Source organism: Engraulis encrasicolus, chromosome 16 (genome assembly GCF_034702125.1).
Source record: "Engraulis encrasicolus isolate BLACKSEA-1 chromosome 16, IST_EnEncr_1.0, whole genome shotgun sequence".
Classification (NCBI taxonomy): domain Eukaryota; kingdom Metazoa; phylum Chordata; class Actinopteri; order Clupeiformes; family Engraulidae; genus Engraulis; species Engraulis encrasicolus.
In genome coordinates this window covers 15,397,405-15,419,624 of record NC_085872.1, presented here as the reverse complement: position 1 = coordinate 15,419,624, position 22,220 = coordinate 15,397,405, and the positions used below count along the sequence as shown (strand labels likewise).

Sequence of the window (22,220 nt, the reverse complement as noted above, 5' to 3'; positions counted from 1 at the left end):
CCTATTTGAACCAAATAAATATGTAATTTATCGCAGGGCATAATATAAAACATGTTGGCATGAGTGATTTACCGGTTAAAGACATTAACTGAACAAGACACTAATATGGCAGCAGTCCAGTGGCACAGGCCCGGCCAAGGCTTAGTGCACCCTTGGCACCCAGTGAGTGTGGATATGCCCACTACAATATCTCCTGACTCCCGTGTTTGATGCTGTGCCATCTGTGCCCAGTCATCACCTCATGTCCTGTATATCTCACAGCTGCTCAGGGCTCCTGACCGTGTTACGGGCAACATTCATCAAAAATCTGATCTGGGCCCTACCGTGGCCAACCGGTAGGGTACTTGTCTACTATGCGGCTGACCCGGGTTCGATTTGCCGACCCCTCCCCATCCGCTTCCTGTCCACCTCTCAAGCTGTCCTGTCAAATAGAGTCGTAAAAGACCAAAACAAATCTTGGCTCCGAGCTGTCTTGGTGCAGTGATACAACTTGCATATTCAAATTACACTCCATACCATGCATGGGCAAATCTAAGAGAATGAAGAAAAAACTTGGAATTTGGAAGGCATTCATCTAAAAATAAGACAATAACCATAATGACAATAACCTGCAGAGACTTCTTGCCAAATACAGTCTGGAGACACTGGAGATGTGTATGGGATGATTTAATTTCTATGGTCAGGACAAAGCTGATCATTGATCTCATGTACTTCGTAAGGAAGTAAATATAAACAAGGCCTATGGTATACACCATTCAAGAACCCAGGACACACGACCAAGGCTTTCAAAATAAAATATCAAGTTCTCACATGAAAACATAGTGCTAGTACACTCATTTTACTCCTTCTTTCTGCCACGGACACACAGATGCATGCTTGAGGTTGCACGCACGGGAACACACACACACACACACACACACACACACATACACGCACACGCACGCACGCACACACACGCACACACACACACGCTCACACATGCACACTCTTAAAACATTAATCAAAATACTCATCATTTATCCCATGACGGGAGTGTTACTGCAAAAGTCTTCATCCCTGTCTTTATCCGTGGTGAGATCGGTGACTACCACAGACTCATTGTCCAACTAGAAAACATGATGTAGAAAGAGGTATTCAATTGTGTGGAGCTGCACTCTAGGCTGTGCTAGGACTTCAGTGTGAGGATGGTTGGACAGTATAGGACCGTATAGGATAGTGTTTCTCAACTGGGGGGGGGGGGCGTTGAGAAGGATACAGTTGGGGGGCATTAGTCCATTTTATTTTTCAATACAAAGGGGGGCGTTGGCAGACTTAGGTAGAGGTCAACGGGGCATTGGGAGGTTTATGATGAGGTCCAAGGGGGCGCTTGTTCAAAAAAGGTTGAGAACCACTGGTCTAGGAGCTATGTTTGGCCTCCTCCTCCTCCTCCTCCTCCTCCTCCTCCTCCTTTTCCGCCACCCCCCTTCTGTCCTCGATCTCTGGGCGGGCCGCTGTTTGGGCCTGCCATCCCTTTCCTCAGGTCGTGCCAGAACTTCACCAGCGGCTCCCTGCTCTTCCACAGCAGCTCCTGGCCATACGCTATGTACCACCTGCAAAATACAACACATTGCACTCAATCAACTAATATGACAATCACACACCATTTTGGTAACTAACAACACATATAAATAAAAAAACAGTGACCTGTTACATCACACTATACCATCACATAATAATTATATGTTAACAGAAGAACAGCAATAACTGATGGATAATCAGACACAAATAGATACGATAGTCATACTGACTAATGACATTATGAAATGTTATACATTATCACTGATGGTATAGGTGGGCCCAGGCTACATAAGCTATCTTAGGTTGGCCCCTTCTCCTAATGATCCAGACCAAGCCTATTCAATTGGAGGCCCCAGGGCTAGATCCAGCCCTTGCATGCAACAGTAACTCAGGCCTTTCGTGAAGACTTTACGAGAAAAACTGAAAAAAACTACTTTAAGCCTTGTGGTGCCTTTACGAATAGCCTCGTTTCTTGTGGTTGGGCGACGAAAGGGGGAACTGACAATTGGGGTAGTTTGGTTCTGGGGGGGAAGAATAATGCGGACGGACGTCAACAATCATGCGCGAGTGAAGGCTAACTGGAAACGACGGTAATCAAACATTTCAAACAAGTGATTTACGGTTAAGTTTAGGGTTAAGTTTAGGGTTAGCGTTAAGGATAATGTTGGAGGAAGGGAGACATGGCATGTAGCTGACACAACGACAGCGCTCCCCTCCTGGAATGCACGCTTCTCTCTCTCACTCGCTCTCTCTCACCCTCTCTCTCACCCACTCTCGACGAGAGCGCACGTTGCCCAACTACAAAAATTAGGCTATATCGTAGAGGCACCACGAAGCAAGTAGTTGATTTTTCCCGAGAATGGGCTCTGACCCGCCACAAGGTCTGAACTAAATGTTAACATAGGCTTGCTCTCTATACACACAGTGCTGGCCAAAAGTATTGGCACCCCTTCAATTCTGTCAGATAATACTCAATTTCTTCTAGAAAATGATTGCGATCACAAATACTTTGTCATTAATATCTTCATTTGTTTGTCTCGCAATGAAAAAACACAAAAGAGAATGAAAAAAAGTCAAATGAATGATCATTTTACACAAAATTCCAAAAATGGGCCGGACAGAAGTATTGACACCCTCAGCCTAATACTTGGTAGCACAACCTTTAGACTAAATAACTGCGAACAACCACTTCTGACAACCATCAATGAGTTTCCTATAATGCTCTGCTGGATTTTTTGACCATCCTTGAAGTGATTTGAAGGGTGCTTTCTCCACACTGCCATTTTGAGATCTCTCCATAGGTTTTCTATGGGATTCAGGGGTGGACTCCTACATTATGCTGCAAAATTTGTTGATAGTCTTCAGACTTCATAATTCCATGCACACGGTCAAGCAGTCCAGTGCCAGAGGCAGCAAAGCAACCTCAAAACATCAGGGAAACTCTACCGTATTTGACTTTAGGGACCGTGTTCTTTTCTTTGAAGGTCTCATTTTTTCCCTCCATTCATTTCAGTTGGCAGGAAAAAAATGAGGCCTTCAAAGAAAAGAACACGGTCCCTAAAGTGAAATATGGCAGAGTTTCCCTGATGTTTTGAGGTTGCTTTGCTGCCTCTGGCACTGGACCGCTTGACTGTGTGCATGGAATTATGAAGTCTGAACACTAGCAACACATTTTGCAGCATAATGTAGGACAGTGTTTCCCAACCTTTTTTGACTCGCGTACCCCCTAAGCCTTTTTGTTGTTCCATGAGTACCCCCTCTCTCATGCTCTCTATATATTCCTTTATCCCAGTATGACTATACTCTATTCAATTGTCATTATCACATTTTTTCGCGTACCCCCTGAGGTGTGCTCGCGTACCCCTAGTGGTACACGTACCCCTGGTTGGGAAACACTGATGTAGGAGTCCACCCCTGAATCCAATAGAAAACCTATGGAAAGATCTCAAAATGGCAGTGTGGAGAAAGCACCCTTCAAATCACCTCAAGGATGGTCAAAAATTCCAGCAGAGTGTTGTAGGAAACTCATTGATGGTTATCAGAAGTGGTTGTTTGCAGTTATTTTGTCTAAAGGTTGTGCTACCAAGTATTAGGCTGAGGGTGTCAATACTTCTGTTCAGCCCATTTTTGGAATTTTGTGTAAAATGAGCATTCATTTGACTTTTTTTCATTGTCTTTTGTGTTTTTTCATTGCTAGACAAACAAATGAAGATATTAATAACACAGCATTTGTGATTGCAATCATTTTCTGGAAGAAATTGAGTATTATCTGACAGAATTGAAGGGGTGCCAATACTTTTGGCTAGCACTGTAATAATACGTCCTGCCCTTTTACTGTGAGGAATTTGATCAACTGGCCCTAAGTGACTTTTAATTGAATACCCCGATCAAGGCACTCACACTCCAAACAGAGCTCCCCCCAAATGGGCTGCATGGTCAAACATCCTTAAGCGCAAAACCAGCCCGGCTGTGTCCATGGCAACCAGAAGCTTGAGGGCCTAGAAAAGAGGAAAATTGCAGAACAAGCAACAAGTAAATCAAAACGGGGTGCAGGATCGACTTTCAATTTAATAGTTCTGAAAGCACTACGTGGTAAAACTGTTCCCCAACTGACACCCAAACCAGTAAAAGTTAGGCAGGGTGTTGTTCTCTCTCTCCGTCTCTCTCTCAAAGACGTTAGACTCACACTGCCAGCAGTTAGGCTGAACATGGGTATCAGGGCAATGGCCAGCTTAGCCTCTGGCATCTTGGTGCAGACCGCAGCCAAAACCGACATGACAGCTCCAGACTGCAACACAGAAAGCAGTACAGTGTCCCTATTACAACAGTAGATCCTGCAATATTACCATAAAAATATTACAATACATCCAACATACAGTATTAGAGAATAATAAAATTACAATAATATTGCTATAAAGTATAATGCACAAGAGAACGAAACAATACAAACAAATGAGACAACAACAAAGCATGTCAAACAGGCTGAAGACTCACAATCAAATTCAATTATATTGAATCATATTCAATTTCAATTTCAAAGAAAGCACTCACAGCTCCAAGAGAGGGGTGCAGGCGTCCTGTAGCCGTCTTGCAGACATAACTCACCATTGTTGAAATGACACCTGGAATTTAGATAAAGGCCATAAGAGGACTTTCGTATTTGCTTATAAACTACATGCCCTTTTGAACATTCCTACAGAGATAGCAATGTTGTTCAGATAATATCAAATTGAGTCAAATTCATAGTACTGACTTCACATTGGCACAAAAACTCATGCTGTTAGAGTGATGTCATTACATTATTATGTGGCCATCACTGGAGGCATAGCCTAGCCTGGTTCTCACCGACGGTGCGTGTGTGTAGCTCTGGAGCCCCCTGGTGGAGTGGAGCTACACACTACCGACTGATAGCGCTGCCATTAACATGCTTTTCTCGAGTAGAAAATAAACTGAGCATTTAATGCTTAAATATCAACGGCAGCTCGAATTGATGAGTCACAGGACAATTTATAGACTATATTGACTCTTTAGAGATTAACAGAAAACGATTTTGGAGGAATTTGTTGGTGGTGAGTTGCAATAAATTTTGCACCATTTATTTTTTGACTCAAGAAGAGCATGTTAACGGCAGTGCTACCAGACGGTAGTTTGTGTACACACACGCACCGGCACCGTCGGTGAGAACCAAGCTAGGCACAGCCATCTCTTGCGGGATAACAGACACGGGTCTTCTGGAATATTAAGAGTGATTAAGATGAAGTCAACAGACCTACATCTACAGACAAACGGGATAACCAACAGAGCAATTAAAATAGTGCCGTTTCAAATCACATAGCCCTTAAAGGGACACTGTGTGAGATTTTTAGTTGTTAATTTCCAGAATTCATGCTACCCATTCACTAATGTTACCTTTTTCATGAATATTTACCACCACCATGAAATTCTAAGTATTCATTATGACTGGAATAATTGAACTTATCATACATGAAAAGGGGGATCTTCTCCATGGTCCGCCATTTTGAATTTCCAGAAATAGCCATTTTTAGCTGCAAAAATTACTGTACTTGGGCCATACTAGAAAATATGAGTTTATTACTTAGTAAACTATCATGAAAAGGTCAAATTTGGCAGTAGGCGACACAGTTTCAATGAGCAGCATAGTTGCAGTACCTTTTTTGACCATTTCCTGCACAGTGTCCCTTTAAAACTGGTAACAACAATGTTTAGGAAGAAAGCGGCATAGCACCTGCAGATGTGTACATGGCTAGGAACTGCTCCCTCCCGAGTACGGAGACTGCGGTAGTGGAGAAGGTCCAAAGCACGTACATGTTCACCGCCATGTGCAAGACGGAATAGTGGCTAAAGGAAGACAGTAGCATGGGCACGCAGCGAGTCTCTGAAAGGAGAGGAGTAAAAAAACCTGATCAACTTATAGGACATAAACATAACACAACACATACAGGGTGGATTCCAATATGCCGACTCCCGTCCACAGTCTGTGCATGTGGCTTCGCTGACATCCCGCCTCCGTGGAGAAAACAATTAAGTCTCCCCGCTGCCAGCCTAGCCACAACAACTTTTGTGGGACTATTCCTCATTCTCCATCCCGTTTGCAAATGAGAAAATGACATTAGAATTGAACTTTTGCAAGCTATTGAAATACAATTCTGTTGTTGGTGACGTCATCACAAGGCCACAAGGAGGCATGTGAGCAAGAGAGGATGGGAGTCTGCATATTGGAATCCACCCACAGTGAGGTGTGGCATTGACAACAGCAAAAAACCCACCCACAAACTGTGCACCTTCTTTAAAACTGTGACCAAGGTTAATGTGACACATAACTGGGATGTGACAGTCAGCAACACCTTGATGAGTGGAGGTGCAAAACGCACACCAGAAAAAGAGGTGCTGGCAACCAGTAAAACACTTGCTGTAAGTTTTTAATGTGACAACGTTTCGGCCTGTCGACATTCCTCAGGTCTTGTGAGTCAGCAACACCTTAGCAGTGCTTCCAAAGAATACAGTTAGAATGGGCTCAAACTATGTGAGAAGCACTGCCGCACACATGAAGACAATCGGAACCAATATTCATGTCTCCAATTCATTTTCAAGTTGCAAACATGTTTGATATATGTAGCTTGTGATTGGGCAATCCTTGCACCGGTAAAATTCTATCTCAGAAGGTGATGGTCTTCTTTTGCAAGCAATGTTTCCCCGATTGTCATGAGAAGGAGTGGAGGGTGGGGGAGTGTTTGGGTGTTCTAGACGAGAATTGGGCTGATAGTTGTATAGCCTGAGTACAGCTTCAGCATGCAGGATTTATTAAAGCACACTCACTTGAGGCTGGGTTTGTGGTGAAGTACTTGAACATGGTCCGCTGTAAGGCTGGGATCCTCCAGCAACACAACACGGCAGCATTCACAGCTATGATGCCTGCAAAGGGGGTAGGAGCCGGAGGTTATATGCATACAGACAAGTCAAAACAAAAAAATATGTTGAATATAAAATCCCAAAGTTATCTTTCACACACCATGCTCTTCCGTCTTGTTGGTGTGTCTATCAAGTAGTAATGGAATGGGTCGCACTAATTTTTTTCTTTTCTTTTTCTTTTCTTTTTATTCAAACATTGCACAGACAGACGCTTCAGATGCAAGAGCCTTTGTGACACTGATGAAGGCTCTTACAGACGAAACGTCTGTCTGTCCCTGCAATGTTTGAATAAAAAGAAAACAAAAAGAAAGAAAGAAAGAACTGAGTGCGATTCATTCCCAAAGTACTTGAATATGAAATCCCATACATGGTGTCAGTTGTAATGAGAGCATGACATGACAGAGTGATATGATGATATGATGCTCACCTGTGGCGACCTTTTGACCTTCGCTGAGCCCATTCCACGTGTCATCCACTATGGACATCAGCAGTATCACCTGCCGCTGGAAGTCTGACAGCTGATTCCACCAGTTGTGCCAGTAAGCTGTGTCATGAGTCTGCACACATTACATTACATAACATTACATTACATTACATTACATTGCACTTAGCTGACGGTCTCATTTATTATTGGTTACAATTCCTGGAGCAAATGTGGGGTTAGGTGCCTTGCTCAAGGGCACTTCAGCCATGGACAGATATAGGGAGAGGTCAGGGCAGGGGGGGATTCAAACCTGTAACCCCTAGATTGAAAGACCAACTCTCTAACCACTAGGCCACGGCTGCCCACAGAGATATGCAGCTGACAACTACTGTATGCTGACCAAAACGAGTAAGTAAAAACACACATGAATGTGATTCTGCTAGATCTCTTTACCTGAAACCTCTCCATCTTCTCCATCTCGCTGTCCTCCAGAAGACTCTCCAAACGCGACTTGACAGACTCGTACTGCAAGATGGCAGCCGCACCAAACGAGCAGCCTGTAAACTGAAATGGTGTTAGACCTGTGCACTGTTGTGGAAGAGCAAGAGCAACACAGTACATTACAAACATTTCAAAGAAACGTCCCCCGCCAACACAGGTGACTACTGTGTATAAATGGATCAGCGGTCTTTATATAGTTTTTTTATTTGTTTATTTATTTGTTTATTTTCTGTAAGATTTTTTTTGGTCTTTTACGACTTTATCCGACAGGACAGTCCGAAAGGTGGACAGGAAGCAAATGGAGAGAGAGACAGGGAGGGGTCGACAAACGACCCGGGTCGGGAATCGAACCTGGGCCGGCCGCATGGCAGACGAGTGCCCTACCGGTTGGCCAAGGCAGGGCCTGGATCAGTGGTCTTTAATGATAACTGTATGGATGGATCAGTGGTCTCTTAAAACAAAGTTTGAATCACAGCACTGGCATACATACCCCAACTGTGAACATCAAAGGCTTGAAGAGCTTCCGTGGGTTTGCAGGAGGCACCTTTGGAGGGAGATGGGGCTCTGGGGCATTTTTCCGTGACAACCCCGCCTCCTCAGCAGCAGAAGGACCAAATTCCTCAGGAGCCCCCTTTCTGGTCTCAGCCTTCCTTTGCACTTTTCGGAAACCACATCTCTGCTGTGGATTAAGGATGAGTCTTTAAAAAATAAAAGAGAAGAGGGAAAGCTGTTTAAATAGCATCTCAGTGCTGAATTTCCGAGCCAAGACTAAGTGAGTATTACTATTGTTGTTGTTGATGATGAATATAACAGCACTGGTGCTATGAGCATCTTCAGCACCATGCATTTAGTAATTTCACACCCCACTCTGTCAGGTCACTCCGTGTAGGCTATAAGTTCCTCAGCCATTTCAAGAAAAAAAACAAAAACAAAAAACAAGAAGAAACAGAGCAGGGGACTGGACAACTTATCGAGTCTTTACTTCAGGAAAATCAATAACCAGATGACTGAACGGTGGCTGCCTGATGACAATCACAGCAGTGAAATTACTTGTGAAAGTTTTCTTCAACATCCTGAGTGACATATATCAAACAGAAAAAAGTCAGGACTGTTGACTGAACATGATGTTCAATGAACTTAGCAGTATGATTGGATGTGCAAATATGTTATCGTGGTCAGCGTTTAGATTATTTTTTTAAAAAGTTTGAGAAAATGTTGAAACAACGAGGACTGAAAGATCGGGGGTTAGTTATATGACTTCTCTTATGCAAGCAATGTCATTGCATTGACCATACTAGCTGGCTGGCTAGTGTTAGCCTCCTGCTCCATTGCTTGCTGGCTAGCTTGTGGGTTCACTGAATGGAAGAGCAACTAATTAAGGCTTACCTTTTACTTGGCGAAAGGACTGACGTGTGCGTTATGAACTGTAGTTTAGTCCATTTATTTACATGTGCCCAATGCGCCATTCCTGATGTTCAAAATGATGTATTGACAGCGTGCATGGTTCTGATGCAGTGTGTCAAACCCATAGACAAGCTAGCGCTGTGCTCACTGCGTGTGTGTCACGTGACACAACAAGGCTTCTGATTTGTTACTTTGTTACTTCCTTGAATTCAATTAAATGGTTACATGTTTCATTTGCGTCTTCCTTCAATGTGTCTGATAAACTTCATGGGCAACTCGGTGGTTGGCGCGTTCGCTTGTTTTTTTGCGCACAATTGATTTTTTTCTTATTTCTATTTGTTTTGAATCATCCAGACTTGACAAAATCACCAAAACAAAAAATGCTGGTATATCAACATTTTTTGTTATACCTCTAAAATCACTGGCGCAATACAACATCATTATCTTGGGAGCCTATCTAAGGGGTAACCATTACATCATACACTATTTGTTGTTGTTACCTTCACATAGCCATCACAAGTGTGAAAACAAATACACACACACATACACACATACACACATACACACACACACACACACACACACACTAGTGGTTATTTTTTGAAGCTATGGATTATTGGGTCATGGGTCATGTGTTACAGTATATTCTTTTGCTGTAAGACCAAATGTGTTTCCCATGCCTGATACTGTTAGTCATGAATACGGCACTCATGCATGTAGTAGGCCTATGAGTCACAAATGATGACATGGCACTCAGTAGTCACAGTCTGGAACCGTCCGTGCTTTGTGTTGCTGCATAACATTTCTAAGTCTGTCTGGCCAAGATGCTATATCTGCCATTTCAGTGTTCTCAGATTTCAGGGGATGCATTAACATACATTAACCCCTTAGTGCAGAGCCTCTGTTATAAAACCTTTTTATCACCAAAATGGTAATAACCAAGTTTTAATCGGTTTCTTAAGACTCTCTGCATAGCAATGTTGTTATGATGCATGTAGCTGAGTCTTTTCGGCAAAGAGTGAATAGGCCCATCGACAGGCCCATCCGCTAGCCTGATTATCATGACTTTCAAATCTCTTCGAGACTTGGTCTGACCAAGACCAGTACAACTAACATTCTCAAACGTCATGGTTGACCCACCTCCCTTGGTTTACTACTGGTCGAGGGCAGAAAATGCTTAGTTTTTCTGTTTAAACCAAACATTTTCCTACTCCTAAAGAACGTCTGCTCAACCCCTTAGCGCAGCACTATGGCTCTCTGTAATGTCATGGCAATGTTGTTATGATAAAGCATTTTCAGCAAGTGAATAAGCTACACCACTGTCTTGAACACGCCTTTACCCAGGACTGTTGGAGATGCTCAAAGTTGATTGCTTCCCGACAAAGTGGGTGGAGTTCCCCTGCCAGGGGGAACTCAGAAGGTACATGAACAAGCTTTTTTCCTGACCAAGTGTAGCAGAGACAAAGGTGTTGCGTTACTGTGAGGGCAGAGCCTGGGTACCCATCTGCAGTAAGTTGCTACCAATGATGTCAGTGAGTAAGCTTCAGTCAGTTGGGGTTCTGTTGGCATCCCTACAGCAGTGGGGTGCACAAACATTTTGGGGGCAGGTGCTTAAGGGGGTGGGAGGGTGGGAGGCATGTGGAACTTCCGGCTGCCTTATGCTAGACTAAAGACACTATATGGGAACATCTTTGTTATACAGTATGCTTTGGATTGCCAAGCATTTGTAGATGATCATGTCAACATGGACCACAGTACATTGTGACAACAAACAAGAAATCAGTGAAAATGCAAGATTGGTCAGCTTTGGTGATAGCATGGCTTTTTATTTTCAAGTTTCTTACATTTCATATCGAAGGTGAGGTTACACATTGTAACATGCATTACAGCAGTGGTGTAGTCTACTTTTTTGAAGTGGGTATACTGTATATTCAAGCATTTTTTGAAGTGGGTATACTGTATATATATGTGCTATTCAAAATAATGGATCAACCAATTTTAAGTGGGTATACTGAAATCCCTGAAATTTAGAAGTGGGTATACTGCGTATACCCGCGTTCTACGTAGACTACACCACTGCATTACAGATCAGGCGTGATTTGTCCATAAAAACTTGCGTAAACTCACAAAGACGTGTGATTGAAATGGGCAATTGTAATGTGTGATTGAAATGGGCAATGATGGATCAGTAACTGTAGTGCAACACATAGGCCTACATTTTGCAGCATCACTATAACGGGGAGGCCTTTACAAATTAGTCTGAAATCCGAAATTCAGTTTCCTATGGTGTAGGTAAATGCTTCTGTTGATTATGGTGTCCATTAATGTGGCCTAATAACTAGTGGTGGGTGCTTTATTTAATAATTGTGAAATGGAAGAATGACATTTGGAGGTATGATAAGCCCTTCAACAAAATAAAGTGTCCCAAAGAAAATTGGCATCCAAGGAATCAACTAGCATTTTCAACCAGACACAACAAATGTGTAAAATAATGAAAGGATGTATACTTTGATTTAGCTCTAGTATACTCTGATTTAGCCCCTCTATTCTACTTTCTCTGATGCCCCCCATATGCAATGCATGCCGGGATGAGGCGTGGGCAAGTGCAAGACCACCTGGTTTATTTAAGGGGGAAAATGAAAAAGTCTTCCGTCAGAGCATTGGGGAGGCGGAGGGCGTGAGATCGCCTGTTGTTATTTTTTGCGAAGATGGCGGCTCCAGCCCTCACCCGCCGGGCCGGATCCGTCAGTAGTATTGGCAGCAGTCCGACAGCGACACAAAATTCTACTATTAACAACAACAGAGTAATTCCGTGTTATCCCGAGCTTGATTTCAGATCTGGAACAAGGATAGACGAGTTGAATAGGCTGGTCCAGGAATTCAGTAAACACGACCAGCGAGAATATGACGACCAACGAGCGTTGGAAATTCACACGGCCAAAGATTTCATCTTCTCTATGCTCGGTAAGGAAAGTAGATTCGATTGCTGGTCTTGATAATGTTTTCCGAAGAGAACAAGTGGTCATTCAAATGAAAATGCAACCTCAAGAAAATTGATCGCGCTCCTCTGAATATTTCATTTTAGGATTGCTTGTTGATTTTGTTTTTATTTTTTTTCTTAATTTTATGTTACATGGGCCTTGCTGCGTCTATGGGTGGCTTAATCTGTGTGACCGGATTTTCAGAGATGTCAGGAAATTACTGCCACGAGATCACATTTCTTGCACGTAGCAGACCCGTGTATGACCTTGATTCGGGCTGATTTCAAACGTGATGTCTGTCTCTATACTATTTTTTGTCTAAAGTGCAATAATGGAGAGTGTTTGGCACGCGTCGAGTGCAAAAACATCGCCTATATTCCTGTTTTGGATGTTTCAGGGACCGATGCTTTTGCATGTAGACTACAACATATACGCCTCTTATGTCAGTACCATGGACAGAGAACAACTTGACATGTTACAGAGGCAGGTCAGGTGATTGAAGTTGACTACATTTATTTAATTATTCTTTGTTTGTTCTATCTTTGAGGTCTGCTGGCTGCGCATCGCAAGATGTTTACAGGGTGCAAGAATACCCTCCAGCTCGTTTCACTGGAGGGGGCGAGGAATATCAAGTTTTAGCTGTGTTCCCCAAATAGTCCCTTTGGCGACTCAGGGACTGTGGTTTGAAATTGTAAGGAGGAATAACCGTATCGGACGTCAATAGTCTATAATAGGATCTTTAGACAGTTTGCATGGAGGATTTTTAAATCTTCCAGTTTTAGATTAACAAGTGCTTTCCCCATCTGATCTTCATACATTGCTTCCTATGTTGAATCCGAACTAGCTAGTGCTTTTCTGTTTTAGGTCTGTGCAGGACAGGTCGACACAGTGTTTCTCCCTTGGTCATTGTGCAACAGTGTAGATTGAAGAGACAATCCTGTGGTGGGTGTATCAGTGCCAGACGGGCGCTGGGGAACCATTCAGTCGACTGTGGGAACCCCCTGTTTACTGACCCATGAGTGATCCGCTGCTTTAGCGCGAGCAGATGCTGTTCTCACACTCCCCACACTGGAAAGCCATTCAAGAGGGAGGGGCCGGCTCAGTCAGCAGTAGCGAGCCTCCCCATTGGTTCTCCCAATATGCAAATGACCAAATTGGAACAAAAGTGCCAGTCAGTGTTTTGAATGATTGGGCCTGTGTGTCTGTAGCCATGTGGATGCATGCATGAATGAGAGGTGGGTGGTTGGGTGGGAAAGGCTGGGTGATTTTTTTTTCTTTTATGTAGCACAGCATGGTAGGCCTATTTGGTTAGTTTATGGTCAGTGATGAAATCTTCAATGAAGTTGAGAGGGACAGGTACCAAAGGGGCATTCTTTCTTTCTTTCTTTCTTTCTTTCTTTCTTTCTTTCTTTCTTTCTTTCTTTCTTTCTTTCTTTCTTTCCCATATGAGACAACAGTATGACATTTAGGCCATTTCAAAGAAGAAACCCAAGAATAAAAAGGGCCGTTGTGTTGTTTAAAACTCTTCTTTCAACATTAAAACACTGTTTCCAAAATTATTTCAATGGTTCTTCCATTACAGCAATTAGGACAAGTTCTACAAATATAGAATGAAAACCTCTGATTGTTCACACTCTTGCATTATAATGAGAACAAAGTGTAGCACCTCCTGATGTCCAGCTAGTGGCCTCAAGGGTTTTTTTCTGGCACAAAACCTCTTTGTGCAGATGGGGTTGCCGACAGGCCTATTCACTATTTGCTGAAAATACTCAATTACATCATAACAACATTGTTATGACATTACCAAGAGCCTTCAGTAACAGAATAAGACATTAAGCTATTACCATTTTGGTGACAGTAAGGTTATAATATAACATAGGCTCTGCGCTGAGGGGTTAATACATGTCACCAGGACCGCTGACAGCTTTGGCTGGGCCCAGGACAAAGACACATGAAGGGGCCCCAAACCCAATACATACAATGTAATGAGGATCCAATTATGGCCCCCCTCTCTCCCTGGGCCCGGGACAAGTAACCCCTTTTTCCCCCCTGTCGGCTTCCCTCCATGTCACTCAGGAGCTTTTGAGCGGAGAACACACACGTTTCACACTCGCAGAGTTTGGTGCTGCTCTCATCCTACCGGGACAGCCTCCGTCATAATTACTCTAACAGTCTAACTCTAATTTGAGCTGATCCAAGAGTCAGGGCACTCCTGCCACCTGAGTTTGCTGCTGTGAGTTGTTTTCCAACCTGAGCTTTATTCAGTGTATCATGAGACTCTGAGACTCAAGGGGGAAACAAGGTGTCCTAAAATGGCACATAAATAGTCACAGAATAAAGAGAAAATATATAGATAGTGCAGGGATGTAGGGAAAGAGAGAAAAAGCACAAAAAGGCAAAAGTCAAAGTCAAAGTAACGGAAAAAGGAAGTTGGACTGGATAAAAACCAGTGCAGAAAGAGCCTGAAAAAGTTGCCAGTGATCAGCCCAGCGTCCAGAAAGTCCAAGGGCAAAGGCACATCCAGAAAGCTGGCATAAATATTTGAGTGTGCAACGAAGCAGTTGGTTGGGAGGGCAGGCTGTTTAAAGGCCATTAGACATGCACGACCACATTAAGGTAGCGTACCTACAGTAGGGTCCTCTCAGCACTCTGTCTCTGCAACAACAGCATATTAACTTCTCTCTATTTCTCTCTCTCTCTCTCTCTCTCTCTCTCTCTCTCTCTCTCTCTCTCTCTCTCTCTCTCTCTCTCTCTCTCTCTCTCTCTCTCTCTCTCTCACTATGTGTGTGTGTGTGTGTGCGCGTGCGTGTGGTTGTTTATGTATATGTACAGTATTTGCATGTGTATGCTTAGCAGGATGGCAGCATACGTGTGCTTGTGGAGGATTCCTCGACACAGGCTGCACTCTACACACCATAACAGTACAGATAACAGGTGTGGATTTAGCCCTAAAAAAAGTAACAATACCTGATGGATGAACCACAGACAATCCTCCAGCCCCCACAGACAGGATGAGCTGGGCTTACCAGTAGAGACAGAGAGTCCTATCATTTGCCATCGAGGAGTCTGTGTCATTGGTTTGGCTTACAGCTGCCTCATACTGTAGATCAGCATAGAGGAGGTTGGCATGAAGTACATTGTTAAATTAATACAGCATTAGAAATATGATGACAGCAACCAGCATATTGAAGCATATTGAAGTTGAAATGTGCCAATTATACTTCAGTATGTGAACTAGGTGTACTGTTTGCTGACGATATCCATTTTCAAGCAGCTTACTTACAGAGGAATAATTGATTTTTGCGCACATTTTTCATGATGCATTTTGACCGTTAAGTGCTTGATGATAGCAGGGTCTGAGCTAGTTCCAAGAAGGCTGGTCTTGAGACACAGACTATTGAAAGAACCAAAGGGGTGTGTTGTCGAGGGCCTGGGGAGACAGGGGCCCATAATTGGATCCCCGTTGCATTGTATGTATTGGATAGGGGGCCCTTTCAGATGATTTTGTCCAGGGCCCAGCGAAAGCTATCAGCAGCCCTGGTCAGAACTGAAGGCGCCGTTTTAAATCGTCCACTGTATGATGCATTACAAACTTACGTTAATCTTAGTGTTGTGTTAAAATACTAAAGCAATACAGTGCTCAATCCTCAAAAATGGTGAAAAAATCTGATCAGATTTTCAGATGTGTCAACTTCTCATGCTATCTTTTCTGTGAACTATATGCAATAACTTAAACAACACAACTAACATGACACAAAAGTTTTCTACTTGAGTCTCTCGCAGAAGGTAACCCCTTTGTGCAGAGCCTATGTGTTATCACCTTACTGTCACCAAAATTGTAATGGCTATGTCTTACTTAAGGCTCTCAGTAATGTCATAGTGTCATGTTGCTATGATGTAGTTGAATATTTTCAGTATATAGTGAAATGGTCCGCCGGTGACCCCATCTGCACTAAGAGGCTATGAAATGCTTCGACAGTGTGTGTAATGTAAAGTAAGTTTGTAATTGGTACTGTACTGTCACAGGCAAGGCCTTAAATGTGCACTGTGTAATATTGTAAGCCGTTTATTTCCAGAAATAGAAAATTTAGCTGCAGAACTTACTGTACTTTGCTTATATTTGTAAATATTAGTTTATTATTCTGTAAATATCAAATATCAAAAGATCAAATATGGCAATAGGCAGCACAGTTTTAATGAGCAGCATAGTTGCAATACCTGCTCTGTGGCCACCATCCAACACAGTGCACCTTTAATGCAAGAACATGTCTGCATGTGGGATGATGACATCATTTAATTTTGTCATCAGGGCGTCATGGGGCACCTACGTCACGCCCTTCTACCTCCGATCCATGGGGCTGTAGCTCTCAAAATTTTGAATGGGAGTAAGTGGAGTGAGTCAAGCTAAATCCTCATCCCGTTTGGCATGTGCTCCGGATTTCACATATCATAGCAGTGGATTTTAATGGTTTGGATTTGCGTCGTAAGACCACTCATTTTCGGCACGTAAGAAAGGTTATTTTAGCTTGTGTGCAAAACTGTGTTAGTGACTACAACATGCACCTCACATATTTGACGTGAAGGTGCACAGCCAGCCCTACTGCTGCACTGCGGCTGAAGTGGCTTCACGTCAGACATGCAACTTATGTTGTGTAGTCCAAATAATTACATATTTTTGCACGCACACAACTCAAAAATCGCTTCCCAAGTGAAGTCGACAAGCACACCATTGGTTATCATTAATTCTGGGGTACAGCAGATGTGTGATCGAGGGGGGAATGCAAGGTGGATCGGAAAATAGCTTTGATCAGTCCATTATAGCTCAGTCAAAAGTTTTGGCTTTCACAGCCCCATGAGACTAAGGTACCCCATTGAGGAGCAGATCTTCCTTAGTCGAAGCCTGAAAAGACACACCATTATCAAAGTGAAGCTTATAGTGGGACTTCTTGCTCCGCTCTCATTTTGTCCCTCTCTGTCCTCCCACATTGACTCGATGATTTTCCCAGCGGTAGTATCCTCTTTCTGGTCCTCCTATTGATTGCAGCAAAGAGATGAATGTCAGGGAACGGCAGATTTCTTCTCATGTGATACTATTACCAAGTGTCTATGTACGTACACAAGGGTTGAATGAACTTAGACCTACTCCACCCCTGCCCCCACCAGCCCCACCCTTGACATCTTGGTGTATCTACATCAGGCAAATTCAGGCCCAGGGGCCATATACGGCCCGCCGAACCATTTGATCTGGCCCGCAGAGCCGATTCAAGAAAGATAATTTTTATACAAACCACTCTCACCCAACATTCTTAATTAGTCAAGGCTACTGTATTGATCTAAATATATTTCATTACATGCAGCAATGAAAAACCCAATAAGTTATGTCAGTGTTTATTTCTGATATGCAAGTTGCCTGCAACATCTGGCCCTAAACCAAATGTGGCCCTTGAGCGAAAATAATTGCCCACCCCTGATACATGGTTCTCCTCCCTTACACAAACGCATTACACTCTCTTCTCTTAACTCCTTGTCTATTCTTCTACCTTCTTTTCACTTCTCTTGTCTTCCGTTTATTTTGTTGCTCACTCACTGCCCTCTCTTCCTCTCCATCAGGAATGGTCCAGAAGCTGGACCAGAGGCTGCTGGTGGCTAAGGAGTACCTGCTGTTGTCTATGATTCTACCTCCTTTTCACTTCTCTTGTCCTACATTTATCTTGTTGCTCATTGCCCTCTCTTCTTCCTCTCCATCAGGAATGGTGCAGAATCTTGACCAGAAGCTGCCGGTGGCCAACGAGTACCTGACCCCCCAAACTGTCTGTGCACGACAGTGCTTGTCTTGCATTTTGTTGCTCACTGCCCTCTCTCCATCTTCTCCTTCAGGAATGGTCCAGAAGCTGGATCAGAAGCTGCCGGTGGCTAACGAGTACCTGCCGTTGTCTATGCTTCTGCCTCCTTTTCACTTCTCTTGTCCTCCATTTATTATGTTGCTCACTGCCCTCTCTCCATCTTCTCCTCCACAGGAATGGTCCAGAAGCTGGACCAGAAGTTGCTGGTGGCCAACGAGTACCTGCTGTTCGTACCTGCTGTTCACTTCTCTTGTCCTCCATTTATTATGTTGCTCAATGCCCTCTCTTCTTCTCCTCCAGGCATGGTCCAGAAGCTGGACCAGAAGTTGCCGGTGGCTAACGAGTACCTGCTCCTCTCCGGAGGCGTGCGCGAGGGCGTGGTGGACATGGACCTGGACGAGCTCACGCCTTGCTCGCGCGGCACGGACTTCGACATGGACTTCACGTTGCTGGTGCCCGCCCTGAAGCTGCACGACCGCAACCAGCCCGTCACGCTGGACATGCGGCACTCGGCGCTGGGCCACTCCTGGCTCAGCCTGCGCCTGTTCGACGAGGGCACCATCAACCGCTGGAAGGACTGCTGCACGGTGGCGGACCACCTGAACGGGGCCACCAACTATTTCTTCTCGCCCACGCTGGTGGCCGACTGGTTCTACGAGTCGGTGGCGGTGGTGCTGGCGGAGGTGCAGGTATTATGTTTAATACCTCTCATAGTGTATCTGTAATGCTACTTTTAGTGCTTCTTTGTATACTTTCACTTCTTGTTTTATGTACCTCTTGTTTTGATTTGCTCTGTGAAGCACATTGAAATGCTTTTATGTACGAAATGCGCTCTATATAAATCAATTTGACTTGACTTGACTTGCAGAGGAAACCCCAGAGGGGCATGCCGAGGGTGGAGCGGGTGGAGCGCAACGGCACCGTCGTCTCCATCGTCCTGGGTGTGGGCAGCAGCCGCATGCTGTACGACATCGTGCCCGTGGTCTCCTTCAAGGGCTGGCCGGCCGTGGCCCAGAGCTGGCTGATGGAGAACCACTTCTGGGACGGCAAGATCACCGAGGAGGAGGTCATCAGCGGCTTCTACCTGGTGCCGGCCTGCTCGTCTACGGGTCGACCGGAGAACGAGTGGCGGCTGTCCTTCGCCCGCAGCGAGGTGCAACTGAAGAAGTGCATCTCAGGCAGCCTCATGCAGGCGTACCAGGCGTGCAAGGCCCTCATTGTGAAGCTGCTGGCCAAGCCCAAGGCTGTGAGCCCGTACCATCTCCGCAGCCTCATGCTCTGGGCCTGCGATCGCCTGCCCTCTACCTACCTGGGACAGGAGGACTACGCAGCCCACTTCCTGATGGGTCTGATCGACGACCTGCAGCACTGCCTCGTGAACAAGAACTGCCCAAACTACTTCATCCCACAGTGCAATATGCTGGAGCACATGACGGACGAGATGGCCATGCACCATGCCTGCAAGCTGGCCTCGGTCCGCGCCGACCCGGCCGAGCACCTTCGCACGGCCATCGAGCACACGAAGGACGCCAACCGGCTGACCCTGGAGCTACAGAGGAGGGGGAGCTCGTCTGGCCTGCCCTCCCCGCAGTCAGAGCTCGGAGCTGGAGACCAGCAGCAGACCGATGACCGGCTAGCCAAGAAGCTCCAGCAGCTGGTGACAGAGAACCCTGGGAAGTCCATCTCTGTGTTTATTAATCCAGATGACGTGACCAGGCCACATTTTCGCATAGACGACAAGTTTTTCTGAAGGACTCTAGTCTAGAGACTCTAAACTGGTTTAAGGCAGAGAATATACATAGTCAAATTGACACTGCCCCTCTTTCAGATTAAAAAAAAATTGTAGACCCAAGCCTGTCAACAATCAGAGTAATGATATTGACTCCCAAAAACCTATGGAAGAAATTCTGAAGGCTTTATAGCAAAGTGAGTTGTGTTTTCTGATCATGACTGGTTTGCGTCTTTCAGCAGTGGGTATATTGACAATTGCTGCAGTATAAGTACATTGCGTACAGTATATTACCCCAGTAACTAATGGAGAGCAAAGCAAAAACCTCATATTCCCATGTGCAGTGTTTTGACCTTCTGTTGACAACTTTGCTTTTAACATATCTTAACCCATATGTTTAGGTAAACTTGTTTGTCCAAAATAATGTTGCTAACCAAATACGTAAACTCATCGATCCTTGTTGTGACTGTAGGTCAACACAAGCCTCTTAAACAACCCGTCTGTTGTGAATGTCAACTTTTCCAAAATATGCCAGAGCTCATGTGAGCATCTGATTTTTATCTCTGAAGTGCAATTAATGAAGCCTCCTTTTTGTAATCTAAATAAAATAATGAATAACTAATATTCATTGGCACATATTTGTAGATGTGTTCATGCTCATGTAAACATGTATTGTCAGGATATAGCTATCTATTACAAGATAATGTAACATTCAATTGCATTGCGGCATTTCAAATCATTGAAATGGCTCAGCGCTCTGCTTTGTTTTGTCCTTGGACACATTGTTTATGGGAGACAGACAACAGGATGCAAGTATTAAATTGCTGCAAAGCGATATCTTGGAAAATAACACTGTAATACCTTTCTAATGTGTTGGGTGACCTTTGGTCTCTGTGGTCCTTTGGCCATCTGCAGGGCCGCTGACAGATTTGACCGGGCCCAGGACAAAGTCGTCTGAAAGGGCCCCCAGCCCAATACATACAATGTCATAAGGACCCAATTCTGGGCCCTCTCTCCCACTGCCCCCGGGACAACTGTCCCCTTTGTCCTCCCCCCTGGCGGCACCTCTGGCCATCTGCATTATAAAGGAGCATTGAACTATCAGACAATGGAAGGGCATGTAAGGAATTGAGGTGCTGTTTCCATGTAGCCGGATATTTTTATATGTGGGTATTTTTTTCTCCTGTGAAGGTGAAAACGCAACATGGAGATAAAAAATAAAAGCTCAATTGTAACAGGTGCATTTTAGCCCACTAACTGGGATATTTTTAAAGCAGGATTTTTGATATGTGGGTTTTAAAAATCTGCTGTGAAACGGAAGGCCTAAACCAATGTACCCAGGTGAAAAAAAAAATCCACATTTAAAACTATCCTGCTACGTGGAAACAGCTAGGTTTCTGCGATAAGATATTGATGTCAATATTCTTAGCAGGAATTTGGTGGGCCCTCATACCATGTATAAAAAGAACAACATTTTCCACAATAAATGTCCTGGTAGACTACTCAGACTCAGACTACACGTTACATTAATTTCACACAATGCATGAGAGTGAGAGAGAGTGAGAGAGTGAGAGTGACTGCTCAAGGGTGAGAAAAGGCATAAATAGCAGTTGAGCCAGCACATGTTGTAAGAATGCTTGATTATAGCAATGCAGACCACTGCTTCAGCTTGGTCAAAAGCCCAGTGGACTTGCATGAGGTAAACTTTAACAGTATTTTCGCAGTGCCTTTCCACCTGAGGCAGCATATTCTTGACAGCCTCAGACAAGCTCTTATGAGCCACAGTCCTCCTCTCACACAGTGAGTCCCCCCATGTTGTTCTACCCTGCATTTCACTACACACACACACACACACACACTCACACACACACACACACACACACACACACACACACACACACACACACACACACACACACACACACACACACACACACACACACACACACACACACACACACAGGCAAAGCCTTGTCACCAAGACCTCGGTGTACAGATATAGCCTATTCTGCATTGTTAAAAATATCTGCACACTTGTGCATCAGAGAGCATTTGCTGACCGCCTATTTAATTCTAAATGCTGTGCGGTTAGTGTCATGTTGTGATGTGCAGAAATGTATCTTTCTCTGTAGGATGTACAAATGTATAATGACACAGCATTGGGATTTTAGGTCAAAAGCGTGCCAAAGAACAAAGACTAAAGCAGCTCCTTGAGGCATCTCTTCTGGATGCATGCCTCTCTGAAGCGTGCCTTGCTTGTCCCCCTCTCATTAGTTATTTATTACTTAATTTGGGAGCCATCTCTCATTTTCCCCGCTGAACACAGAGACTATAAGTCTACACCACAGTGC

The 22,220-nt window shown here is 44.2% G+C and overlaps 2 protein-coding genes across 2 annotated transcripts; one reads left to right on the top strand and one right to left on the bottom strand.

The window, feature by feature from the left end:
* Positions 1-649: 649 nt before the first annotated feature.
* On the bottom strand, positions 650-9,457 carry parla (presenilin associated, rhomboid-like a). The gene is made up of 10 exons (XM_063218808.1): positions 9,299-9,457; positions 8,403-8,610; positions 7,865-7,975; positions 7,415-7,544; positions 6,895-6,990; positions 5,804-5,953; positions 4,609-4,679; positions 4,244-4,345; positions 3,958-4,055; positions 650-1,589 (listed from the first exon to the last, which is right to left on the bottom strand). Exons 1-10 carry the CDS (start codon positions 9,376-9,378, stop codon positions 1,403-1,405), a joined length of 1,233 nt encoding a protein of 410 aa, XP_063074878.1. The 5' UTR covers positions 9,379-9,457; the 3' UTR covers positions 650-1,402.
* Positions 9,458-11,986: 2,529 nt separating this feature from the next.
* mb21d2 (Mab-21 domain containing 2) lies at positions 11,987-21,370 on the top strand. Its single transcript, XM_063218806.1, has 3 exons — positions 11,987-12,280; positions 18,441-18,829; positions 19,009-21,370. The coding sequence occupies exons 1-3, from the start codon at positions 12,025-12,027 to the stop codon at positions 19,888-19,890; spliced, it is 1,527 nt and encodes a 508-aa protein (XP_063074876.1). The 5' UTR covers positions 11,987-12,024; the 3' UTR covers positions 19,891-21,370.
* Positions 21,371-22,220: the final 850 nt, after the last annotated feature.